This window comes from Microcaecilia unicolor, chromosome 6 (assembly GCF_901765095.1).
Source record: "Microcaecilia unicolor chromosome 6, aMicUni1.1, whole genome shotgun sequence".
Classification (NCBI taxonomy): Eukaryota; Metazoa; Chordata; class Amphibia; order Gymnophiona; family Siphonopidae; genus Microcaecilia; species Microcaecilia unicolor.
This window is the reverse complement of record NC_044036.1, coordinates 210964723-210988306: the sequence shown is the minus strand read 5'-3', so window position 1 is coordinate 210988306 and position 23584 is coordinate 210964723. Positions and strand designations below refer to the sequence as shown.

Genomic DNA, 23584 nt, shown 5'->3' with positions numbered 1-23584 from the left:
TGCATTCTCCGGCTTAAATATAAACTTTGGGAAATCAGAGGCATTGCCTATAAATTGCCCTTGTGCCAGCGCTGCCATTGCAAAGTTTTCCTCTACCTGGGCTAGGGTGGGCATAAATATCTCTGCTTATATCTCAGTGCAGACCAAGCCTGTGAGGTTAGAAGCTGTCAAAAAGCTTTGTCATCAGTGGAGGGATCTTCCTGTGAGCTTTATGGGCCGGATCGCATTAGTTAAAATGGTTTTTGCTGCCCAAACTGCTATACCCCCTGCAGATGCTACTGAGCTGGGTTTCACAACCTGAGGATGACAATATGTCGCAGTATGATTGGCTCTTTTATTTGGCATGCTAAACATCCCAGGATATCTTTTGCTAAACTAACTTATAGTAGGGCCCACGGGGGACTCCGCTTGCCAGACCTAAGGGCTTACAATGTTGCGGCCCTCCTACATTGGGATACATTAACTGCACTCCGAGCTAGTTTCTTTGCCCCCACTGATTTTTTGAGCAACTGGTGCACTCCGAATGACCCATTCGTTGTTCTGGAGCCACGGAGGCTTCGGAAAGCAGGGGGGCCTGATTGGGGAACCCATTATTCCTAGCCTTACATAGCAACACAGTAGATGACGGCAGAAAAAAGACCTAGCATATCCATTCAGTCTGCCCAACAAGATAAACTTATATGTGCTACTTTTTGTGTATACCCTACCTTGATTTGTACCGTCCTCTTCAGGGCACAGACCGTATAAGTCTGCCCAGCACTATCCCCGTCTCCCAACCACCAGCCCCGCCTCCCACCACCGGCTCTGGCACAGACCGTATAAGTCTGCCCAGCACTATCCCCGCCTCCCAACCACCAGTCCCGCCTCCCACCACCGGCTCTGGCACAGACCGTATAAGTCTGCTCAGCACTATCCCCGCCTACCAACCACCAGCCCCACCTCCCACAACCGGCTCTGCCACCCAATCTCAGCTAAGCTCCTGAGGATCCATTCCTTCTGAACAGGATTCCTTTATGTATATCCCACACATGTTTGAATTCCGTTACCGTTTTCATTTCCACCACCTCCTGCGGGAGGGCATTTCAAGCATCCACTACTCTCTCCGTGAAGAAATACTTCCTGACATTTTTCTTGAGTCTGCCCCCCTTTCAATCTCATTTCATGTCCTCTCGTTCTACCGCCTTCCCTCTCCGGAAAAGGTTTGTTTGCGGATTAATACCTTTCAAATATTTGAACGTCTGTATCATATCACCCCTATTTCTCCTTTCCTCCAGGGTATGCATGTTCAGGTCAACAAGTCTCTCCTCATACGTCTTGTAATGCAAATCCCATACCATTCTCGTAGCTTTTCTTTGCACCGCTTCCATTTTTTTTAACATCCTTCGCAAGATACGGCCTCCAAAACTGAACACACTACTCCAGGTGGGGTCCTCAACACACTTGGATGTGGTGGGAAGGGAGCATGGAGGGGCATATAAAGGTCCAGCCCATTTTTAACACTGATGAGCAATGCTCATTTCCCTGCTGGGTTGGGGGCATCGGTGTTCAGTCAGTGGAAGGGTAGGGGGTGTAGATACTGGGGGCATTTAAGACAGTTGGGGGGGGACAGATTTCCCTTCTTTTGAACAAGTCAGAGCGTGCACGGGGCAATCCCTAAATCACAATTTTTCACTTACCTTCAAGTAAGGGATTATGTGCTAAGTGTGGAGTGTAGACTTAAGGGGCAGGTAGCCTTCACACAATTGGATCAAGTTTTTCTGCAGCTGCCCCCTAGTCTAAAAAGTTGTCACAGTGGTATCAGCTGATACAGGACTCTAAGAGGGCCCCCTATCTGATGGTCGATGATGGGAGTCTGGAGTGTGGACGCAGCTGAACCCATAACAGAGAGGAGACTGGGGGAGGTGTTCGAGAATTTCCATCATGTGACCCCTAACGGAGCACTACAGGATATTCAGTATAAAATCTTGTACAGAGTGCACATCACCAAACAAAAAGGGAGGGTCATGGGTTTATGGGATAAAGACATCTGCAATATGTGCAAGAGACACTTCGGCACGTTTTACACTCCTTTATGGAATGTCCCATGCTGCTCCTGTTGTGGTCCGATGCGTTGGGTACCATTGAAATATTTGCAGTGCTCAGTAGAATGGGGGTACACAGCTGTGCTGATGGGAAGTGTATCCTTTCTTCGAGAGCAGGGGTTGGGAGTGGCCCAGTGTAAATTCATACTGCTAGCCACCTTGTTAGTTAAAAAATGCATTTTACAGGCCTGGGTAGATCCTGAACCCCCTTCGATGGCCCACTGGCATGGTGTTATGAGGGAGATGGTCAGCTGGGTGCTCACCTCCCTTAAGTTTTCTAATTTTGTGGGGTAGCGTGCTCTCTTCGCTCTCAACAGAGTGCTTAGTAGATGATGCTTGTTGATCTTATTCTGGACGGGCAGTGGGGGAAGGGGGGTGAAGGGGGGAACCTTATTTTATTTTATTTCACTTTTGTATAGTTAAAGTAAAAATGTATTAGAGGCGACTTCGCTTTTGTACCACTTAAGTGCACAGTTCTTTGTATGGGCCGGTCATCCTACCCTTCGTTTGTGAATTCTTTCTCAGTAATAATGTGTTGTGGGAGCCTGGTATGTTCCCCCTTATATTTCACTGTATTTGCCTCTATCACTCAATAGATATTAAAAAAAAAAAAAACATTGAACTTAGGTTGCTGGGATAATGTGGGATAATGCTGGGCATCTAAATGGCAGATGACGTTTAATGTGAGCAAGTGAAAAGTGATGCGTGTGGGAAAGAGGAACCCGAATTATAGCTACGTAATGCAAGGTTCCATGTTAGGAGTCATCGACCAAAAAGGGATCTAGGCGTCATCACTGATATGTTGAAACCCTCTGTTCAGTGTGCTGCGGCAGCCAAGAAAACAAATAGAATGTTGGGTATTATTAGGAAATGAATGGAAAACAAAAATGAGGAAGTTATAATGCCTTTGTATCTCTCCATGGTGTGACCGCACCTTGAATATTGTGTTCAATTCTGGTCACCGCATCTCAAAAAAAGAAGTAGAGGGACATTTTCGATATGACGTCTAAGCCAACTTTGGACATTTTGCAAAAAACATCCAAAATCTGAATAGGGAAGGTCATTTTCAAAAAAGAAAAATGTCTATCTTTTGTTTTCAAAAATACTGTTTTGAACAAGGTTTTGTGATTTGGAAGATTTGATTTTTGGTCCATTTTCAAACAAAAAACATCCAAGTACAAAACGCACAAAATCAAGCCATTGGGATGTAGGAGGAACCAGCATTTTTAGTAGACTGGTCCCCCAGACATCCCAGGAAAGCAATAGGGCACCCAAGTGGGCACAGCAGTGGACTTCATAAAATGCACCCAGGTACACATCTCACCATTGCTCCCTTGTCTGCTGAGCTCCCCCAAACCCACCCAAAACTCAGTACCCCAACTATACACTACTACCATAACCCTTACGGGTGAAGGGGGCACCTATATATGGGTACAGTGGGTTTCTGGTGAGCTTTGAAGGGCTCACAGTTTCCTCCATAAGTGTAACAGGTAGGGAGAGGTATGGACCTGGGTGCACTGCACCAAACACTAGATTATTCAAGGGACCTGCATGCTTTTCTAATGGACCCGAGTATAACATAGAGGCTAGCAAGTAATGTTTTTAATCACATTTTTGGGGGGTGGGAGCGAGTTAGTGACCACTGGGGGAGTAAAGTGAAGTCACCCCTGATTCCCTCCAGTGGTCATCTGATCATTTAGGGCAACTTTTTGTGCCTTATTCTTAGTGTTAGTCTTGGACGGTTTTCTTCTGTTCCATTATGGCTGAAAAACATCTAAGTGTTAGGAACGCCCAATTCCCACCCTTAACATGCCCCTGACAAGCCCCCTTGTGATTTGAAAACACTTCTGACGGTCTTCATAAAAAAACGTCTAAGAATTGGTTTTGAAAATACCAATTTGGACATTTTTGTGAGAAAAATGTCCAAATGCAGATTTATGCCATTTTTTGGACGTTTTAATCTTTTGAAAATGAGCCCAATAGTGGAATTAGAAAAGGTATACAGAAGGGCGATGAAAATGATAAACGGGATGGGACGACGTCCCTATGAGGAAAGGCTGAAGCGGCTAAGACTCTTCAGCTTGGAGAAAAGACGGCTGAGGGGAGATATGATAGAGATCTATAAAATAATGAGTGGAGTGGAACGGGTAGATGTGAATCATTTGCTTACTCTTTCCAAAAATACTAGGGCTAGGGGGCATGCAATGAAGGAAGAAAGTAGTAAATTTAAAATGAATCAGAGAAAAAATATTTCTTCACTCAACATGTAATTACACTCTGGAACTCATTACCAGAGAATGTGGTAAAGGCGGTTAGCTTAGCGGTGTTTAAAAAAGGTTTGCACGGCTTCCTAAAGGGAAAGTCCATAGACCATTATTAAAATGGACTTGGGGAAAATCCACTGCTTATTTCTAGGATAAGCAACATAAAATGTATTGTACCTTTTTGGGATCTTGCCGGGTATTTGTGACCTGGATTGGTCACTGTTGGAAACAGGATGCTGGGCTTGATGGATCTTTGGTCTATCCCAGTATAGTAACATAGTAAATGACGGCAGAAAAAGACCTGCATGGTCCATCCAGTCTGCCCTACAAGATAAACTCATATGTGCTACTTTTTGTGTATACCTTACCTTGATTTGTACCTGTCCTTTTCAGGGCACAGACCGTGTAAGTCTGCCCAGCACTATCCCCGCCTCCCAACCACCAGCCCCGCCTCCCACCACCGGCTCTGGCACAGACCGTATAAGTCTGCCCAGCACTATCCCCGCCTCCCGCCACCGGCTCTGCCACCCAATCTTGGCTAAGCTCCTTAGGATCCATTCCTTCTGAACAGGATTCCTTTATGTTTATCCCACGCGTGTTTGAATTCTGTTACCGTTTTCATTTCCACCACCTCCCGCGGGAGGGCATTCCAAGCATCCACTACTCTCTCCGTGAAAAAATACTTCCTGACATTTTTCTTGAGTCTGCCCCCCGTCAATCTCATTTCATGTCCTCTCGGTCTACCTCCTTCGCACCTCCGGAAAAGGTTCATTTGCGGATTAATACTTTTCAAATATTTGAATGTCTGTATCATATCACCCCTGTTTCTCCGTTCTTCCAGAGTATACATGTTCAGGTCATCAAGTCTCTGCTCATACGTCTTGTAACGCAAATCCCTTACCATTCTCGTAGCTTTTCTTTGCACCGCTTCAATTCTTTTTACATCCTTCGCAAGGTATGGCCTCCAAAACTGAACACAATACTCTAGGTGGGGCCTCACCAACGACTTATACAGGGGCATCAACACCTCCTTTCTTCTGCTGGTCACACCTCTCTCTATACAGCCTAACAACCTTCTAGCTATGGCCACCGCCTTGTCACACTGTTTCGTCGCCTTCAGATCCTCTGATACTATCACCCCAAGATCCCTCTCCCCGTCCGTACCTATCAGATTCTCCCCGCCTAACACATACGTCTCCCGAGGATTTCTATTCCCTAAGTGCATCCCTTTGCATTTCTTCGCATTGAATTTTAATTACCAAACCTTAGACCATTCTTCTAGCTTCCTCGGATCCTTTTTCATGTTTTCCACTCCCTCCCGGGTGTCCACTCTATTACAGATCTTAGTATCATCCGCAAATAGGCAAACTTTACCTTCTAACCCTTCGGCAATGTCACTCACAAATATATTGAACAGAATTGGTCCCAGCACCGATCCTTGAGGCACACCACTACTCACCTTTCCCTCCTCCGAGCGAATTCCATGGCAATACTTATGTATTTATGTAAATATATATATATATATATATATATATATATATATATATATATATATATATATATATATATATGTATATATGTATATATATATATGTATATATGTATATGTAGAGAACCTTTTCTGCTCAGACCTATGCACAGAATTGTTAGATTATATCCTCACAGATGCTACTGCTTCTATGGTTTCTCAGACCTGGCATTCAAATTCGTATTGTATTTGCCCTAAAGGTTTTCTGCACATTTTTCTACACTGGGGTGGAACAACTAAATAGCCTGAATACCCTTCATTTTAATATGCCATGAACTGGTGTCATATGCAAGGTTTTATGCAGGCATAGCTTCTAAGCAAAATCCTTTCCACATCATGGATCCAGAAACGTGTGCACAGATGTCACACTAAGTGCATGCTACCCGTCTGCGCTAGCTTTTGTATCAGCCCCCCAATGCTGTGACCTGTGTGTTCAACTCCCTGGTCTCCCTGAAGCTGAGAAGCCTTCTAAGAAGTTTTCTTTTTAGTCTATTTCTAGGTTCACATGGGCAGGTAAACACTTGCCTAAAGGACAGTTTAACTGCTTTTGGACCACTCATGGCTGACTAAAAGAAGTGTAATTTCTGAAATTGGAGGGGTAGGGGAAGAGCAACTGTTCTGGTTCTGCGGGAATTGTGCTCTACCAAATAATATTGCTGCTGGAAAAGAAGATGCTTCTGCCGCTTTGATAGAAAGAGCAACTGTCAGCCCTGAACTGGGCCCAGCAGGTTTTCCCAGTTAGTTTATTTAAATAGTCAATTAGAAAATTATAGCTTTATCTATCTAAAACCCTAGGGAGGTGATCTAGATTGGAGGGAGGCGGCACTGTGTAGAAAAATGGAAACCCCTACTCAGACTCATTTCTCTGAGCTAAAGGAGAACTCAAGCACATAGGCTCCATCAGGGAAGTAACCATGGAGTGTGAATGCATAGAAATAGTGATATTTCTCAAGATTTTCAATATGACAAGAGTACAAATTTAAAGATAATTGTGCCTTGGGAGGTAATTAAGTGGTTACCAGATGCATAATTTGGAGGAGGAGCAATCTGGAAAAAAAAAAGTTTGCATACGTCCCTTGAAGTGGTTAGTGTGCCTGTTCTATCCTACCACTTCAAAATCTATCCCTTTCTTTCTTCATACTAACAAAACCATTATCCAATCATCTCCTACTGTGACTTCAATCTCATCACTGAACCACCTATATTCACTAGTCTGACTGACAGGGGGATGATCAAAAGTCAACGCGAGCGCGCAAGCCCATTAGTGCCATTTTTGCGCACGCTTTTAACAACGTGGAATGATCAACGTGGTTACCGCCATAAACTGCAAGTGCGCCAGGCACTTGCACACATGACATTTAAATGTAGTCAATCTCATGTAAATAAGGTCATTTCGTGTTCCTCCTGGATGATCGAAAGCTAGTACCTCATGAACAGAGGTGCTGAACGCCGCTATGCTGAAAAACAGCGCCGCAGAATAATGCCAGGTCCTAGCTGGCGTTCTTGTGGCACAGGTCCCACTCCGAAAAAAAAACTTCAAAAACTTTTGTCTTTTTTTTTAAAGTATATTCTTCGCTATGCCTCCTTCCCTGCGACGGCAGTTGAGGACATCCTTCCCTGCGACGGCAGTTGAGGACGTCCAAAATGTGGATGTTCCTGTGAGAAGGACATCCATGCCTTTGCTATGCTTCCGACACCCTTTTTATTTATTTGGATTTTGGATCACAAGTAGCAGCAGTGGGATTTGAATCGGCCACCTCTGGATTGCAAGACCAGTGCTCTAACCACTAGGTCACTCTGCCACTCCTCTCCACTCCCTTGAAATTAGGCCATTCTTGTGGGGGGGGGCAGTATGCAGACCCCTGGGGGGGGGGGGGAGGTATGTGTGTGTCAGTGGAGGCATAACGAAGGTATGGACATCCTTCTTTCAAACATTTTGGACGTCCTCAACTGCCCCCCACAGGGATGGCCAAATTTCAAGGGAGTGGAGTAGAGTGGAGGAGTGGCAGAGTGGCCTAGTGGTTAAAGCACTGGTCTTGCAATCCAGAGGTGGCTGGTTCAAATCCCACTGCTGCTACTTGTGATCCAAAATCCAAATAAATAAAGCAGGTGTTGGAGGCATAGCAGGCATGGATGTCCTTCTCACAAACATCCACATTTTGGACGTCCTCAACTGCCTTCACAGGGAAGGACGTCCTCAACTGCCGTTGCAGATGGCCGGTGCCGTTCGATTATTCCCCGCTTTATGACAGGACGCAAAGACAAACGACAAGCAGCCCTACGCACATGCATGCTGTTCGTAGCCTAGCGCGTCTGATTAGTGTGCATGCGTCCCAGCTACTTAGCTTCATTTAACTACGCTGAAGCGCCGCTACACCGCTGCATATATCTGCATACATTAATTTCTGATCATGCCATAGCGCAACACCGTGCTACTACGGCATTGGAAGAGCGGTATTTCCAGAGTGCTATCTAAAATAGCACCGAGGTTTGATCATCTGCCTGTGAATCTCAGCAGCTTTATCTTTCAAAATTATAATCATGTAACCCATCCCAATCTTATGTTATTACATTTCTTCTCATCCACTTCCATATCAAGTTTCTCATTTGTACCTCCTTATGCTTTCACTCTTCAGCTCATTACCTCCTCTTATTCCTCTCACAACCCTTCCTGTGATCTCTATTTATGAAGTAGGCTGCCCTATACTGTTATTTTTCATTAACATGGTCTGTACCATTCTCTTCCATTAAAATGGTTCGTGGTCAATCATAAAGCAGATGGGGATAGACAAAAGATCTCAATATGTATTCTTTGGAAGAAAGATGGGAGAGAATAGATATGATAGAGATATTTACACCTCTGTGGTATTAATTCACAGGAGGCAAGCAGTGTTCTCTGTAAGCTAAGCGGGAGTCCTCCAACTGCATTTCTGCTAGTGAAGGATGGTGCTTTAATACTGTGTTTTCAATTGCTAGGAGCAGGCAGGTTTCCTGGACTCCTGCAGAGCTTGCCTGGCCTTCACTACTGAAAACATGATAGTAAACAGCAGAACTGTTGGTGGAGGACTCCCACTCTGCTTAGAAGGCACCGTGGAGGTAGACCTCTTTCAGTTGAAAGGAAGTTCTGAATTGAAGGGTTATAGGATGAAGGTGAAAAGGGATGTATTCAGGAGCAATCTAAACAAATATTTCTTTAAAGAACATGTGGTGGATACATGGAACGCTCCTGGCAATAATGGAGGAGACTAGCACTGTATCTGAATTTTAAAAAAGCACTGGACAAGTACAGAGGATCTTCAAGGAAGAGGAAGGTATTTTAGAGCTTAGTAGTTGGTGTGGATGGAAAGACTGGATGACTGTATAGTCTGTACTTGCCATCATTTTCTGTTTCTAAGAAATAATTTTTACACTTTCAACCTTGCCTAGCTGTATACCTCGAACAGCTTTCTAGTTGGTACACCATGCTCCTTTTCTGGCTAGAAATCTTCACTCTTAAGGTTCCTTTTATACCTTAAATCCTGGATCTTTTAAGTTTTAGTGTTTTCTATTTAACTATCCTTAATGTAAAAGAAAATTAAAAAGTTCATTTCCTGAAACCTTTTATTGCAAATGTCTTTTTATCCTGACTAGACTGTAGCTCCATAGTGCAAGGACTCTGTCTTACATGTGTCTAACAAAAAATAGCAAAACCCTACACCAGTTCAAATAAATATTAAAACAAAATCAATTATACAAATTTTATTGTATAATTTATTTATATTTATCTATCACCTTCAACAAACTAGTATATGATTTTTTTTGTGGGTTTTTTTTTTTTTTTTGCAATACCTGGCATATACCTATACAGCTCTGGGTACTCTCAATGTCACTATACAAATGGTAACTATTAGAATGAGATGTTAAAATGTACCTGGTATAATTGACTTTGTAAGTAGCAACATCATCGTTCAGTGACCTTTGTCTGAATTGGGATGGGGTCTCCAGCTTCCAGTAATTCAAGCAAAGCAAGAACATTTTAGAAAGTTCATTCATGGTTTGTCTCTCCTTTGGTGGCAGGTGACTAAATTTGTACTGTATAAAATTCAAAACGCCCTACAGAGAAAAAAACATACAAAAACACAATGGAAAAATAAAACATTTTACTAACAGGAATGGGTACCTGCTTTACTTGTTGTCTGTCCTTACCCATTTTGTATCCCTCTCCCACCTCCAAAAAAAAAAAAAAAAAACCAACTAAGAATAATATAACATGACTAGATATCTAACACTGAAGAACTGCTCCTATCAAGGGCCACCTATGAAGTAATAGTCACTCCCTCCCTCATTAAAGCCAATCTGATGACCTCTGAAATATACCCATCTCACCGGACATTCAAAAATCAGGTTACTATGGGGAGAACCTCCTGAAGGGATACTGAGAGGACCTGCTAAGGGGAAGAAAACTTCATTGGTGAGTATAGTAAAATTACGTATCATACCTGATAATTTTCTTTCCATTAATCATAGCAGATCAATCCATAGACTGGTGGGTTGTGTCCATCTACCAGCAGGTGGAGATAGAGAGCAATCTTTTGCCTCTCTATATGTGGTCATGTGCTACCAGGAAATCCTCAGTATAGTCGATATCAAAGCTCCATCCGCAGGAATCACCAAACATAGAGAATTACACCCACAAAGGGACACTCCGCCACCCAACCACCGCCGAAGCGGGGGGGAGGGGGGGCACCCACACCCACCAACGCGGGGGGAACTGGCATGGGTGGCAGAGCCGGTGGTGGGAGGCAGGGCTGGTGGTTGGGAGGCGGGGATAGTGCTGAGCAGACATATGGTCTGTGCCAGAGCTGGTGGTGGGAGGCGGGACTGGTGGTTGGGAAGCGGGGTGGCAGAGCCGGTGGTGGGAGGCAGGGCTGGTGGTTGGGAGGCGGGGATAGTGCTGAGCAGACATATGGTCTGTGCCAGAGCTGGTGGTGGGAGGCGGGACTGGTGGTTGGGAAGCGGGGATAGTGCTGGGCAGACTTATACGGTCTGTGCCAGAGCCGGTGGTGGGAGGCGGGGCTGGTGGTTGGGAGGCGGGGATAATGCCTGGGCAGACTTATGCTGTCGTGGACAGATCCGGAGGGGTGGGAGGCGAGGCTGGTGGTTGGGAGGCGGGGACAGTGCTGGGCAGACTTATACGGTCTGTACCCTTAAGAGGACAGATACAAATCAAGGTAGGGTATACACAAAAGTAGCACATATAAATTTATCTTGTTGGGCAGACTGGATGGACCATGCAGGTCTTTTTCTGCCGTCATCTACTATGTTCTATGTCCTGCTACCAGCAAACCGCGGGAGGAGCTGGCTTAACCCATCACCACTAAAGCGAGAGGGAAACAAAGCTACCCTACTACCGCACGAAGCGGGAAGGAGCACTGGCATAATTTAGTTATGAATCCAACCACCGTTGAAACGGGGGGAAAGCAGCAGCAGTTCACTGTAACACAAAGTCGTCCCAACTCCAGGGAAATCCAAGTGGAAGAACTTGAACTCGAAGTCCTCCTGACAGGAACTGAAGTCTAAACTTGAACCTGAAATATACTGAACTAGAACAAACAGTACAGATATCTGGGAGGGACTATAGATTGATCTGTCTATGATTAATGGAAAGAAAATTATCAGGTATGATACATATTTACCTTCTATATCATCAAGCAGATCAATCCATAGACTGGTGGTATGTACCCAAGGCAGTACTCCCCCAGGGCGGGACATGGAAATCCCAGAACGCAACACTGAAGCTCCAACTGGGCCTCGGCCCGTGCTGCCACGTCCAAGCGATAATCCGTGAGAAGGTATGAGCCAACGCCCAAGTCTCCGATCTGTAAATCTCCTCCAAGGAAACGGACCCGGACTCTGCCATCGAAGCCGCCTGTGCTCTAGTAGAATGAGCCTTCAGCTGGATAGGCGGCACCTTTCCTGCGGCCACATAAGCCGACCATCGTTTCCCTTGACCCAACGTGCCAGAGTAGGTTTAGATGCCTGCGACCCCTACGGGGGCCTGCGAACAGCACGACAGGTGATCCGACTTCCGGAAATCGTTGGTCACTTCCAAGTATCTGATGATAACTCGTCTAACATCCAGGCATCTGAGAGCACGATACTCCTCTGGATAATCCTCCCTACGGAAGGAGGGTAGACAAAGCTGCTGATTCACATGGAAGCGAGAAACAATCTTGGGCAGGAAGGAAGGCACTGGGCGTACAGACACTCCTGGCCTCCGTGAACCGCAGGAACGGCTCTCTACACGAGAGCTGCCTGGAGCTCGGAAACCCTCCTGGCTTGAAGCGATTGCCCACCAAAAAGACCACTTTCAACATCAGGTCCTTCAGAGACAGCTGCGATAATGGCTCAAAGAGCGCCTTCTGCAAGGCCTGCAGCACCAGATTGAGATTCCACGTAGGCACTATCAAGTGCAGAGGAGGGCGTAGGTGAGTAACCCCTTTGAGAAAACGCACCACATCTGGCTGGGAAGCCAGGGAAGCACCCTTCAGGCGACTCCTGAAGCAAGCTAGAGCCGCTACCTGGACCTTAAGAGAGCTGAGCGACAGGCCGTTCTCCAGACCTTCTTGCAGGAACGCCAACACTGAATCAATTGGCGCCGTGAAGGGCGACAGGGATCCTGCCTCGCACCATGATACAAAGGTACGCCATACCCTAGCGTACGTAGTACAAGTAGAGCGCTTCTGTGCTCTCAGCATAGTGGCGATGACCTTGTCCGAGAAGCCCTTCTTCTTCAGCCGCTTCCGCTCAAGAGCCAGGCTGTAAGACCAAAGGGGGAGGGATCCTCCATCACCACGGGACCCTGATGTAAGAGGCCCCGCTCCGCTGGAAGCCACAGAGGACTGTCTACAGAAAGCCGGATCAGGTCCGCATACCAAGGGCATTTGGGCCAGTCTAGACCCACCAGGACCACCCGGCCTGGTGGTTTTTGCCACCCGGCCGAGAATTCTGCCCAGCATAGGCCAAGGCGGACAAACAGAGAATCTCCTGTACTGGCCACTGCTGGAGAAGAGCATCGAACCCCCAGAGATCGAGGGTCCTGTCCTCTGCTGAAGAACCGCGGCACTTGGCAATTGGCCGAGGTCGCCATCACATACAAGGTCGGCATGCCCCAGCGCTTCGTGATCTCCAAGAACACCCGAGCAGACAGTTGCCACTCTCCGGGATCCAAGGTATGGCGACTAAGAAAGTCCACCTCGACATTCAGGACTCCCGCAATGTGAGCCGCCGACAGCTGGTCCAGATTCGCCTCTGCCCACTGGCATAACTTCATGGCCGTCCCTGGCTAATGTGGGGCGCTCCTGGTAACCATCCCTGGCGATTGACATAGGCCACGGCCGTGGCATTGTCTGACAGGATTCGAACTGACCTCAGTATCAGTACCTGAAGAAACGCTTGAAGCACCAACCGAATGATCCGAAGTTCCAAGAGGTTGATGGACCACTTCGCCTCCGCCGGCAACCATATCCCCTGCGTTGTCCTTCCCAGGCAGTGGGCTCCCCAGCCCGTCAAGCAGGCGTCCATCGTAACACACAATCCACTCCGGGGACATGAGAGGCATACCGGCTGACAACTTGTTCCTGACAGCATCCACCAACTTAGCGCCCTTCTCACCAGCCGGTTTCAGGGGAGGCGAACTGCGTAATCCTCCACAACCGGAGACCAGCGCCGCAGAAAGAGTGCGTAGTGGCCTCATATAGGCCCTGGCCCAGGGCACTACCTCCATCGTGGCCATCATGGAGCCCAACAGTTGCACATAATCCCAAGCCCGAGGAGCTGAGGAGGCTAGGAACTGGCCCACCTTGGCCTGAAGCTTGAGGCTCCGGTTGTCCGGCAGGAACACTCTGCCCACTTGGGTGTCGAACCAAACACCCAGATACTCCAGGGACTGAGTCGGGCGCAGCTGACTTTTCTCCCAGTTGATGATCCATCCCAGGGAGCTCAGAAGAGCAATGACCCTGTCCGTCGCTCTCCCACACTCTGCAAAGGAGGGAGCTCGAATCAGCCAGTCGTCCAGGTAGGGATGGACTTGCACTCCTTCCTTGCGGAGATAAGCCGCAATGACCACCATCACTTTGGAGAAGGTCCGCGGAGCCGTAGCCAACCCGAACGGGAGGGCTCTGAACTGGAAGTGCCGGCCCAGAACTGCAAAGCACAGGAAGCGCTGATGAGGCGGCCAGATGGGAATGTACAGATAAGCTTCCTTGATGTCCAAGGATGCCAGGAATTCTCCTTCTTGTACCGCAGCAAATCACGGAGCGGAGTATCTCCATAACGGAAATGCCGTATTTGCAAGGCCTGATTGACTCCCTTGAGGTCGAGAATAGGCCGAGAAGAGCCTCCTTTCTTTGGCACCACAAAGTAAATGGAGTAACGTCCTGTGCCACGCTGCTCTATGGGCACTGGGACCACCGCCCCAAGGTGCAGCAAGTTGTCCAGAGTCTGCTGAACTGCTGCCACTCTGAGGGGAGACTTGCAGGGAGAGTTCACGACCCCGTCTCTCAGGGACCTCCAACTTGTAGCCGTCTCTGATGACTTCTAGAACCCAAGCGTCTGAGGTTACCCTGGTCCACTCGCCCAGAAAAGAGGACAGCCTTCCTCCTATCTGCTCTGGGTCATGGACCAGGGCCCCGTCATTGGGTACGAGACCCTGGGGGAGGACTGGAGGAAGAACCTCCTGAGCTGCGGTCTCTGCGAAAGGAATGCACCTTCGGGGAGAACCTCTGCTTGAAGGAGGAGGAGGAGCCCGACTTGCCCGGACGATACTGACGGGCTTCTTGAAAACGGCCCTTAGAGGAGCCAGGGCGAGCACTGCTGGCCCTTGCCTTGACCTCCGGCAACCTCTTGCCTTTAGAACTGCCGAGATCCATCACGATCTTGTCCAGCTCATCCCCGAAGAGCAGCTTGCCCTTAAAAGGCAACTTGGCTAAGCGGGATTTGGAGGCATGGTCAGCTGACCAATGCTTAAGCCATAGCCATTGACGGGCAGAGACTGTCTGAGACATACCTTTGCCGAGGCTCTCAAAACATCATACAGCAAGTCTGCCAAGTAAGCCAAGCCCGACTCCAGGACCAGCCAATCCGCCCTCAAGGAAGGATCCGAGGGGGAGGCCCGCTGCACCACCATCAGGCATGCCCTGGCCACATAGGAGCCGCAAACAGAGGCCTGCAAACTCAAGGCGGCCGCTTCAAAAGCTAACTTTAAGGCCGCTTCCAATTTCCTGTCCTGTGAATCCTTAAGGGCAGAGCCAACTTCCACCGGTAAAGCCGTCTTTTTTGTCACAGCAGTGATTAGAGAGACCACTGCCGCCAGCGCAAGGCCTCCTGTTCACCCTCTGGCAGAGGGTACAGATGAGTCATGGCCCTGGTTACCTTGAGGCTCGCCTCAGGAGAATCCCATTGAGCCGAAATTAGAGTTTTCATGGCTTCATGGATGTGGAAGGTCCTGGAAGGGCGCTTGGTTCCCAACATAATAGCGGAACCCGCTGAGGCTAAAGGAGGGCCTTCCTCCAGAGGAAATACTCAAGATACTCGTAGCCTGAACTAACAGGTTAGGCAATTCCTCTGAGCGAAAAAGCCGCGCTGCAGAGGGGTCATGTCCCCCATCAGGGTGAGGATCAGCCTCCTCCAAAGAATACCCAAGGGACCTTTGGGAGAACTCAGAAACGCTGCCCTCATCTACATCAGAGGAGACAGAGTCCCCCAAGACCTGAAGATCCAACCGAGGGCGCTTGATCAGGGAAGCCTCATCCCCCTTATCTGACAGGGGAGCAGGAGCAGCGTTATGCAGTTGAAAGGCCTGATGCAGCAACAAAATAAACTCGGGAGAGAAACCCCCCTGTTTGTCCACCTCTGCAAACTGGGCCACAGACCTAGAAGAACTCTCAACCTCCACTCCATAGAGCGGGGAGAGGCGCGCTGCGCATCCAAAATGGTGTCCGGCGCGTTACTGTGCGAAGGAGCCGCGCGGGAAGCATGGCGCTTAAACTTCGCCATTTTCTTACCGCCGCCCAACTCAAAGGCAGCCATACCAGAGGCCATCCGAGCTGCATGGGCCGCCGACGTCGGGAGGGCAGACATCGGGGGATGAGCGCCTAAGGCGGGAAAGGCCGCCGACGCCCCAGTGGAGGAAAAACCAGCTAAAATCAGCAAAGTCCGGAAGGGCGCCCAAAAAGGGCTTCTCTGCCTCCGATCCCCGCGCCTCCCCACTAGCCGCGCGATCGCGGTCCGGGGAGCGCTTTTTCACGCCCTTACCATCCGACGCCATGATCCACGAGGGAAACGTTGGGGGAACCCCCTGCCCACTAGGAAAAGGTCAAATTACCTGCTTCTTGCTCCGAGCTGCAACGAATTGTGTCCCAGTGAGCAGCTGCAGTAAAATCTTTTCTGCTTCAAGATTGTTATGTTTTGTTTTTTTAACGGAGCCAGCGGGAGGGGGGAGAAAGGGAGGGACCTGGCACCACCAGGTTTGCACTTGCTCACGAAGAGCCCTCAACCCCAGGTACTCAACAAAGCCTAAGTAAATAGGCGTGGAGACCAAGCCAGAGTAGCTGCGTGTGACCACACACCTGCTAGATAGAGAGAATACTGAGGCTTTTCTGGTAGCACATGACCACATATAGAGAGGCAAAAGATTGCTCTCTATCTCCACCTGCTGGTAGATGGACACAACCCACAAGTCTATGGATTGATCTGCTTGATGATATGGAAAAATGCATTAAACTTTAATGCAAAGAAGTGCAAAGTGATGCATTTGGGAAGTAGAAATCCATGAGAGCCGTATGTGAACATAAGAACATAACATAAGAGTAGCCATACAGGGTCAGACCAATGGTACATCTAGCCCAGTATCCTGTTTTCCAAACAGTGGCCAAGCCAGGTCACAAGTTCCTAGCAGAAATCCAAATCATTGCAACACTCCATACTACAAATCCCAGGGCAAGCAGTTGCTTCCATGTCTGTCTCAACAGCAAACTATGGACTTTTCCTCCAGGAATTTGTCCAAATCTTTTTTAAACCCAGATACGCTAACCATTGTTACCACATCCTCCGGCGAGTTCCAAAGCTTGACTATTTGTTGAGTGAAAAAATATTTCTTCCTATTTGTTTTAAAAGTATTTCTATGTAACTTCCTCTAGTGTCCCCTAGTCTTTGCACTTTTGGAACGAGTAAAAAAAATCAATTTACTTCTACTCGTTCTACACCAATCAGGATTTTGTAGACCTCAATCATATCTCCCCTCATCTGTCTCTTTTCTAACATGTGATGCAGACAGACTTAAGGGCCCTCTGTTATCTGGGACAAGAGCGAGAAAGCCTGCTGAGTCTAGGATGAGCAGGCGGAGAGAGGTTACTTACACTTTCTTCCTGCTCATCCTACAAGACAGCAGCAGATGGGAAAAGGCATGCATGAGTGGTGAGCACTGTTCTCTCTAAGCTGATTAGGAGTCCTCCAACCACACTGCTGCCAGTTGAGGGTGCTGCTTCAATATTGTATTTTATATTTTCAATTGCTAAGGACAGTCATGTCCTCTAGAATCCTGCAGAACTTGACTATCTCTTGCCATTGAAAATGTAATAGTGAAAAAGAACCCCCCACTGCCAGCAATGCAGTTGGAGGATTCTTGCACAACTTAGAAGGCCTGCAACAGTCTCTGTCAGTGACATTACGCATGAGTGGAAATTCTCAGTCCTGCTTGTCCTCAGAGAATATTCAATTTCCTAAGTGTCCAAGATAAAATTCTCACGACGGACAATTTTGATAGAGGTCACTGACTGAAGTCTTGTCCCCTTCTCTCTGGGACCAGGTTAGTGCCGATATGGTTGCTATACTACTGGTATAATCATACCACTGCATACATGGATAATGGCACTGCTACATGGATAATAGCACTAATATCTGGATTTAAAATGAGAACAATAAGGACAGTGATATAGCAAAATAAGGCACTCTCAGCACCTGAGTAGTATAATGCACTCCCACAAGAGCACAAGGGCTACAGGATTCTGCGCTTTTCTTTAAAGACCATACTGTTTCTTTGGTAGCCGGTCATGGCAATAAAGTTACCCAAATCAGTGTACAGTTAAAGAGCTGCATTATAACAAAAGCATTAATTACAGTATTTAAGGTTCAGTTTCCTACTGGTAGAACTACCTGTTCAATATTAGGTTTCTCAAATGGAGGACTTCCAAGGGAGCCTTCTACGATAGGGCAGCTCATCTGCAAAATGCATTTCCGCAGAAGCTAAAAAAAAAACCAAACACACATACACACACACGATACAAGTTAAAAACCTCATTTAAAATATAAATTGGGCAGTGAGAAAGGTTAATTAACAGTAATGAGCCTGCATTGTATTCATACTTGACAATATGTTTTAAGAGTAAACACTTAAGCAAACATTGTGTTTTCTGTGTTTGTCCAGTCTTTTAGTTTACTACTACTACTATTTAGCATTTCTATAGCGCTACAAGGCATACGCAGCGTTTAAGAACAATAGTAAAGTCAGTGCACTTTGAATGTTTAGTGCCACCTTTAATGAATCTGGACAAGGGTGTTAAAACTATATACAACACAGTTTAAATAATGTATAAACCTTCTTGAATGCCAAGACCTATGAATGCTAGATTCTTAGATGTGAATGTACCGTCCTTTTTCTTTAATTCAAGAAGATATTCTATTTGGAATTACTTGGCCTCTGTTGTGGAATTCACCACCATCTGAATTAAGAAAGGTTCCATCATGATCAATTTTTTGCAAAAGTCTTAAGACTTAAGACTGATGTAAAAAACTTGCATCAGGCGTGGATGCTGTTTAAAAACACCATCCTGGAGGTTCAGGACAAATATATTCCACGTATTAGAAAAAAGGGAAAAAAGACTAAACGTCAGCCGGCGTGGCTAAACAGTAAGATAAAGGAAATCATTAGAGCCAAAAAACAATCCTTCAGAAAGTGGAGAAGAGAACCAACTGAAAGTAACAGGATAGATCATAAGGAATGCCAAGCCAAATGCAAAGCGGAGATAAGGAGGGCAAAAAAAGGACTTTGAGAAGAAATTAGCGTTGGAAGCAAAAATACATAGTAAAAATTTTTTAGATACATTAAAAGCAGGAAACCGGCCAAAGAGTCGGTTGGGCCGCTGGACGAAAATGGTGTTAAAGGGGCGATCAAGGAGGACAAAGCCGTAGCGGAGAAATTAAATGAATTCTTTGCTTCGGTCTTCACCGAGGAGGATTTGGGGGGGACACCGGTGCCGGAAAGAATATTTGAAGCGGGGGAGTCGGAGAAACTAAACAAATTCTCTGTAACCTTGGAGGATGTAATGGGTCAGTTCAGCAAGCTGAAGAGTAGTAAATCACCGGGACCTGATGGTATTCATCCAGAGTATAATAGAACTAAAAAATGAACTTGCGGAGCTACTGTTAGAAATATGCAATCTGTCCCTAAAATCGAGTGTAGTACCGGAAGACTGGAGGGTAGCCAATGTTACTCCGATTTTTAAGAAGGGTTCCAGAGGAGATCCGGGAAATTATAGACCGGTGAGTCTGACGTCGGTGCCGGGCAAGATGGTGGAGGCTATTATTAAGAATAAAATTGCAGAGCATATACAAAAACATGGACTGATGAGACAAAGTCAGCACGGATTTAGTGAAGGGAAGTCTTGCCTCACCAATCTAATGCATTTTTTTGAGGGGGTAAGCAAACATGTGGACAATGGGGAGCCGGTTGATATTGTATATCTGGATTTTCAAAGTGCCGCACGAAAGACTCCTGAAGAAATTGCAGAGTCATGGAATCGGAGGTAGGGTATTATTATGGATTAAGAACTGGTTGAAAGATAGGAAGCAGAGAGTAGGATTGCGTGGCCAGTATTCTCAGTGGAGGAGGGTAGTTAGTGGGGTCCCGCAGGGGTCTGTGCTGGGTCCGTTGCTTTTTAATGTATTTATAAATGACCTAGAGATGGGAATAACTAGTGAGGTAATTAAATTCGCCGATGACACAAAATTATTCAGGGTCGTCAAGTCGCAGGAGGAATGTGAACGATTACAGGAGGACCTTGCGAGACTGGGAGAATGGGCGTGCAAGTGGCAGATGAAGTTCAATGTTGACAAGTGCAAAGTGATGCATGTGGGTAAGAGGAACCCGAATTATAGCTACGTCTTGCAAGGTTCCGCGTTAGGAGTTACGGATCAAGAAAGGGATCTGGGTGTCGTCGTCGATGATACGCTGAAACCTTCTGCTCAGTGTGCTGCTGCGGCTAGGAAAGCAAATAGAATGTTGGGTGTTATTAGGAAGGGTATGGAGTCCAGGTGTGCGGATGTTATAATGCCGTTGTATCGCTCCATGGTGCGACCGCACCTGGAGTATTGTGTTCAGTACTGGTCTCCGTATCTCAAAAAAGATATAGTAGAATTGGAAAAGGTACAGCGAAGGGCGACGAAAATGATAGTGGGGATGGGACGACTTTCCTATGAAGAGAGGCTGAGAAGGGTAGGGCTTTTCAGCTGGGAGAAGAGACGGCTGAGGGGAGATATGATAGAAGTGTATAAAATAATGAGTGGAATGGATCGGGTGGATGTGAAGCGACTGTTCACGCTATCCAAAAATAATAGGACTAGAGGGCATGAGTTGAAGCTACAGTGTGGTAAATTTAAAACGAATCGGAGAAAATTTTTCTTCACCCAACGTGTAATTAGACTCTGGAATTCGTTGCCGGAGAACGTGGTACGGGCGGTTAGCTTGACGGAGTTTAAAAAGGGGTTAGATAGATTCCTAAAGGACAAGTCCATAGACCGCTATTAAATGGACTTGGAAAAATTCCGCATTTTTAGGTATAACTTGTCTGGAATGTTTTTACGTTTGGGGAGCGTGCCAGGTGCCCTTGACCTGGATTGGCCACTGTCGGTGACAGGATGCTGGGCTAGATGGACCTTTGGTCTTTCCCAGTATGGCACTACTTATGTACTTATGTACTTATGTACCTATTTTTACAAATAGTCATTCAAAGAAAATGGTTAATTTGTGAATTTTATTACAGTCTTAAATGCAGCTTTATGTTAGTTATATATTTTAGATTATTAGTTTTTATGTAGATTTTGTTTTTACATATTTATTTGTTCGATTTTATTATAAACTAGCTGTCCCCGCTGGCATTGCCCAGCGATAGGTTAGTACTTTGTAACTGAGATAAGCAAGGTTTATTTGTGTGTGATAACACTGTATAAGTATATATTTTTAACTCGTTTTTGATGGTTGTTACATTTTGTTTGACGTCTAGTGCAAGGGGTGTGTCAGAATGACTGAAAGTGAGTGTTTTGCTGAGGGGTGTGTAAGAATGGGTGAGTGTGAATGGAGGTGTTTTACTGAGGGGTGTGTGAGAACAGATGAAATTGAATGGGGGTGTGCTATTCTGTTATGTGTGAGTGGGGTTGTTTTGCTGAGTGCTGTATTAGAATGGATGAGTGTGAGTGGGATGTGTGAGAATGGGTGAGTGTCAGTGGGGTGTTTTGAGAAGGGGTGTGTGAGAAAGGGTGACTAACACTGAGTTTAATACTCCCTTAAATCAGAAAATGTGGAGACTGGATCCCTACCTAGCACTAACCTTTCTTTTCCGATCAATTTTTTTAGGTTGATTTTCTTGATTAGTTGTTTCTATCAATCTAGCAAGTGCCTGTCATTTGACTTTCATCGTTTTCCTGTCAAAACACAGCCTTCTTTTCAAGGGCATATTGAAATTCAGTTTCCTGCCCTTTTTGGGGAGAGTTCCCCTGGTGAGGTAGTGACCCCAATACTTTCTTCCCTACCCTGTTCTCACCAGTCTCTGAACCTCCCCTTGTACTATGTTAGGAAAGAAGGTATTAGAGAATGAGAGGAGGTTAACTGCACAGCTGCCATCCGTGTTTCTCCCCACCAGTCTCTGAGCCCTCACCCTGTCCCAAGCAGTTTGTGACTTAGGGCCAGATGCACTAAACTTAACAAGCCCTTAACGAGCAAGTAGTAAACCCTGGCATGCACTAAATACTTTTTTCCGACGATGGGTGCAGCTAATGAAAACGGAATGCAGATGAGCACATTGTGTAGAAACCCCTATTGTGATGAGATGCACTAACCTTTTCAGATTGCCTTAATGCCGGAAAACGGTGGAAAATCTAACGAGAGGTCTGTACCTCTCTCGTTGGGGCTGCGCAGGATTCGAAAACTTCATAAATTGTAAAAAAATAATAAAAAATCGGGGGGGGGGGGGGGGGGGGGGGGGGGGGGGGGGCAAAAACGGCCAAGTGCTCATCATGGATGGCCATTATGGGAGTGCTCCACCCAAAAAACAGCCCAGTGCTCATCAGGAGCGTCCTTTATGGACATTCTTCACTATATAAAATAAAAATAAAAAAATCAAACAGGCTCCGATGCTGCAGGCTCTTTTTTGGACCCCGGAATAATAAAAACGTCGTTTTTGGCCATGCTTCACTCAGCTGAGAGACCTGGAAGTCTCTGAGCCAATCACAGCATGTTTAGCTCGGCTGAACGCGTTGTGATTGGCTCAGAGACTTCCAGGTCTCAGCTGAGTGAAGCACTGCCAAAAAAGACGTTTTTATTATTAAGGGGGCCAAAACAGACGTTTTTTTTGTTTTTTTTTTGGATGGGCGCCCATTTTGGTCGCCTTCCACCTTTGCAATAATAAAACATCTTTTTTGGCACTGCTTCACTCAGCTGAGACCTGGAAGTCCCTGAGCCAATCACAGCGTGTTTAGCAATCACAACGTGGTCAGCCAGCTAAACACGCTGTGATTGGCTCAGAGACTTCCTGGTCTCTCAGCTGAGTGAAGCACGGCAAAAAAAAGGACGTTTTTATTATTCTGGGGTTGAATGTTGTCCAAAAAAGAGCCTGCAGCATCACTTAGACTTTCAGATAATGCAGTAAATATGGTAAATAAAATATTAGACTAACTCAAAATGCTTATAATTAACTTTCACAGGTCATCTAGGAAAACAGCAGTGTTACACTGGGTTAAAAAAAAAAAAAAAAAGAAAGAGAGAGAGAGCTGGCTAGGCATTAAGCTGTCTACGTATGCCATCCTTACTGCAAAGAAAACAGAGGAGAGCTGCTAACTCTTTAGCCTGATAACAATACAACCTTCCATCTGTTTGACCAACTACTCTTCAGCTTTATTAACAGAAATCAGAAAACTAATTAAGTCAAACTCAAGCATTGAGACAACAGGGGGAAAAAAAAAAAAAGAAGAGAGATATAAACTGCACAGGGATGACAAAAGAGCGGGTATAGGGAAGGAGGCTCCTCAACTCCTCCCCAAACTAGCTTTCATTATGGTCACAATACTTTATTTATTCATTTGTTGCATTTGTATCCCACATTTTCCCACCTCTTTGCAGGCTCAATGTGGCTTACCTAGTACTGTAATCGGCGTTAACCGATTCCGGTGTGAACAAATACAAGTTGCAAGTAATATCAAAGTGATATTATGGTACAGTGAGATACGTGTATGGTAAAAGACAATTGGGGAGAACTTAGTGAGGGAAAGGAAGATTTAGGATAAGTCCGTTACGATATTTGGTTACGTTGCGTCGCAAATGTCCAGGTTTTATGTTGGGTCGGTGGGGTATGCCCTTCTGAACAGTTCTGTTTTCAGTGCTTTCCGGAAATTCATGTGGTCGA

General features: G+C 46.2%; 1 protein-coding gene across 1 annotated transcript in view; it reads right to left on the bottom strand.

The window, feature by feature from the left end:
- LOC115471985 (histone acetyltransferase KAT2A-like) overlaps positions 1 to 23584 on the bottom strand; it is a 754860-nt gene that overhangs the window by 630206 nt on the left and 101070 nt on the right. The window contains 2 exon segments of the mRNA XM_030205993.1: positions 9784 to 9965; positions 18066 to 18155. Of these exon segments, the coding sequence (XP_030061853.1) occupies positions 9784 to 9965; positions 18066 to 18155 (272 nt within the window).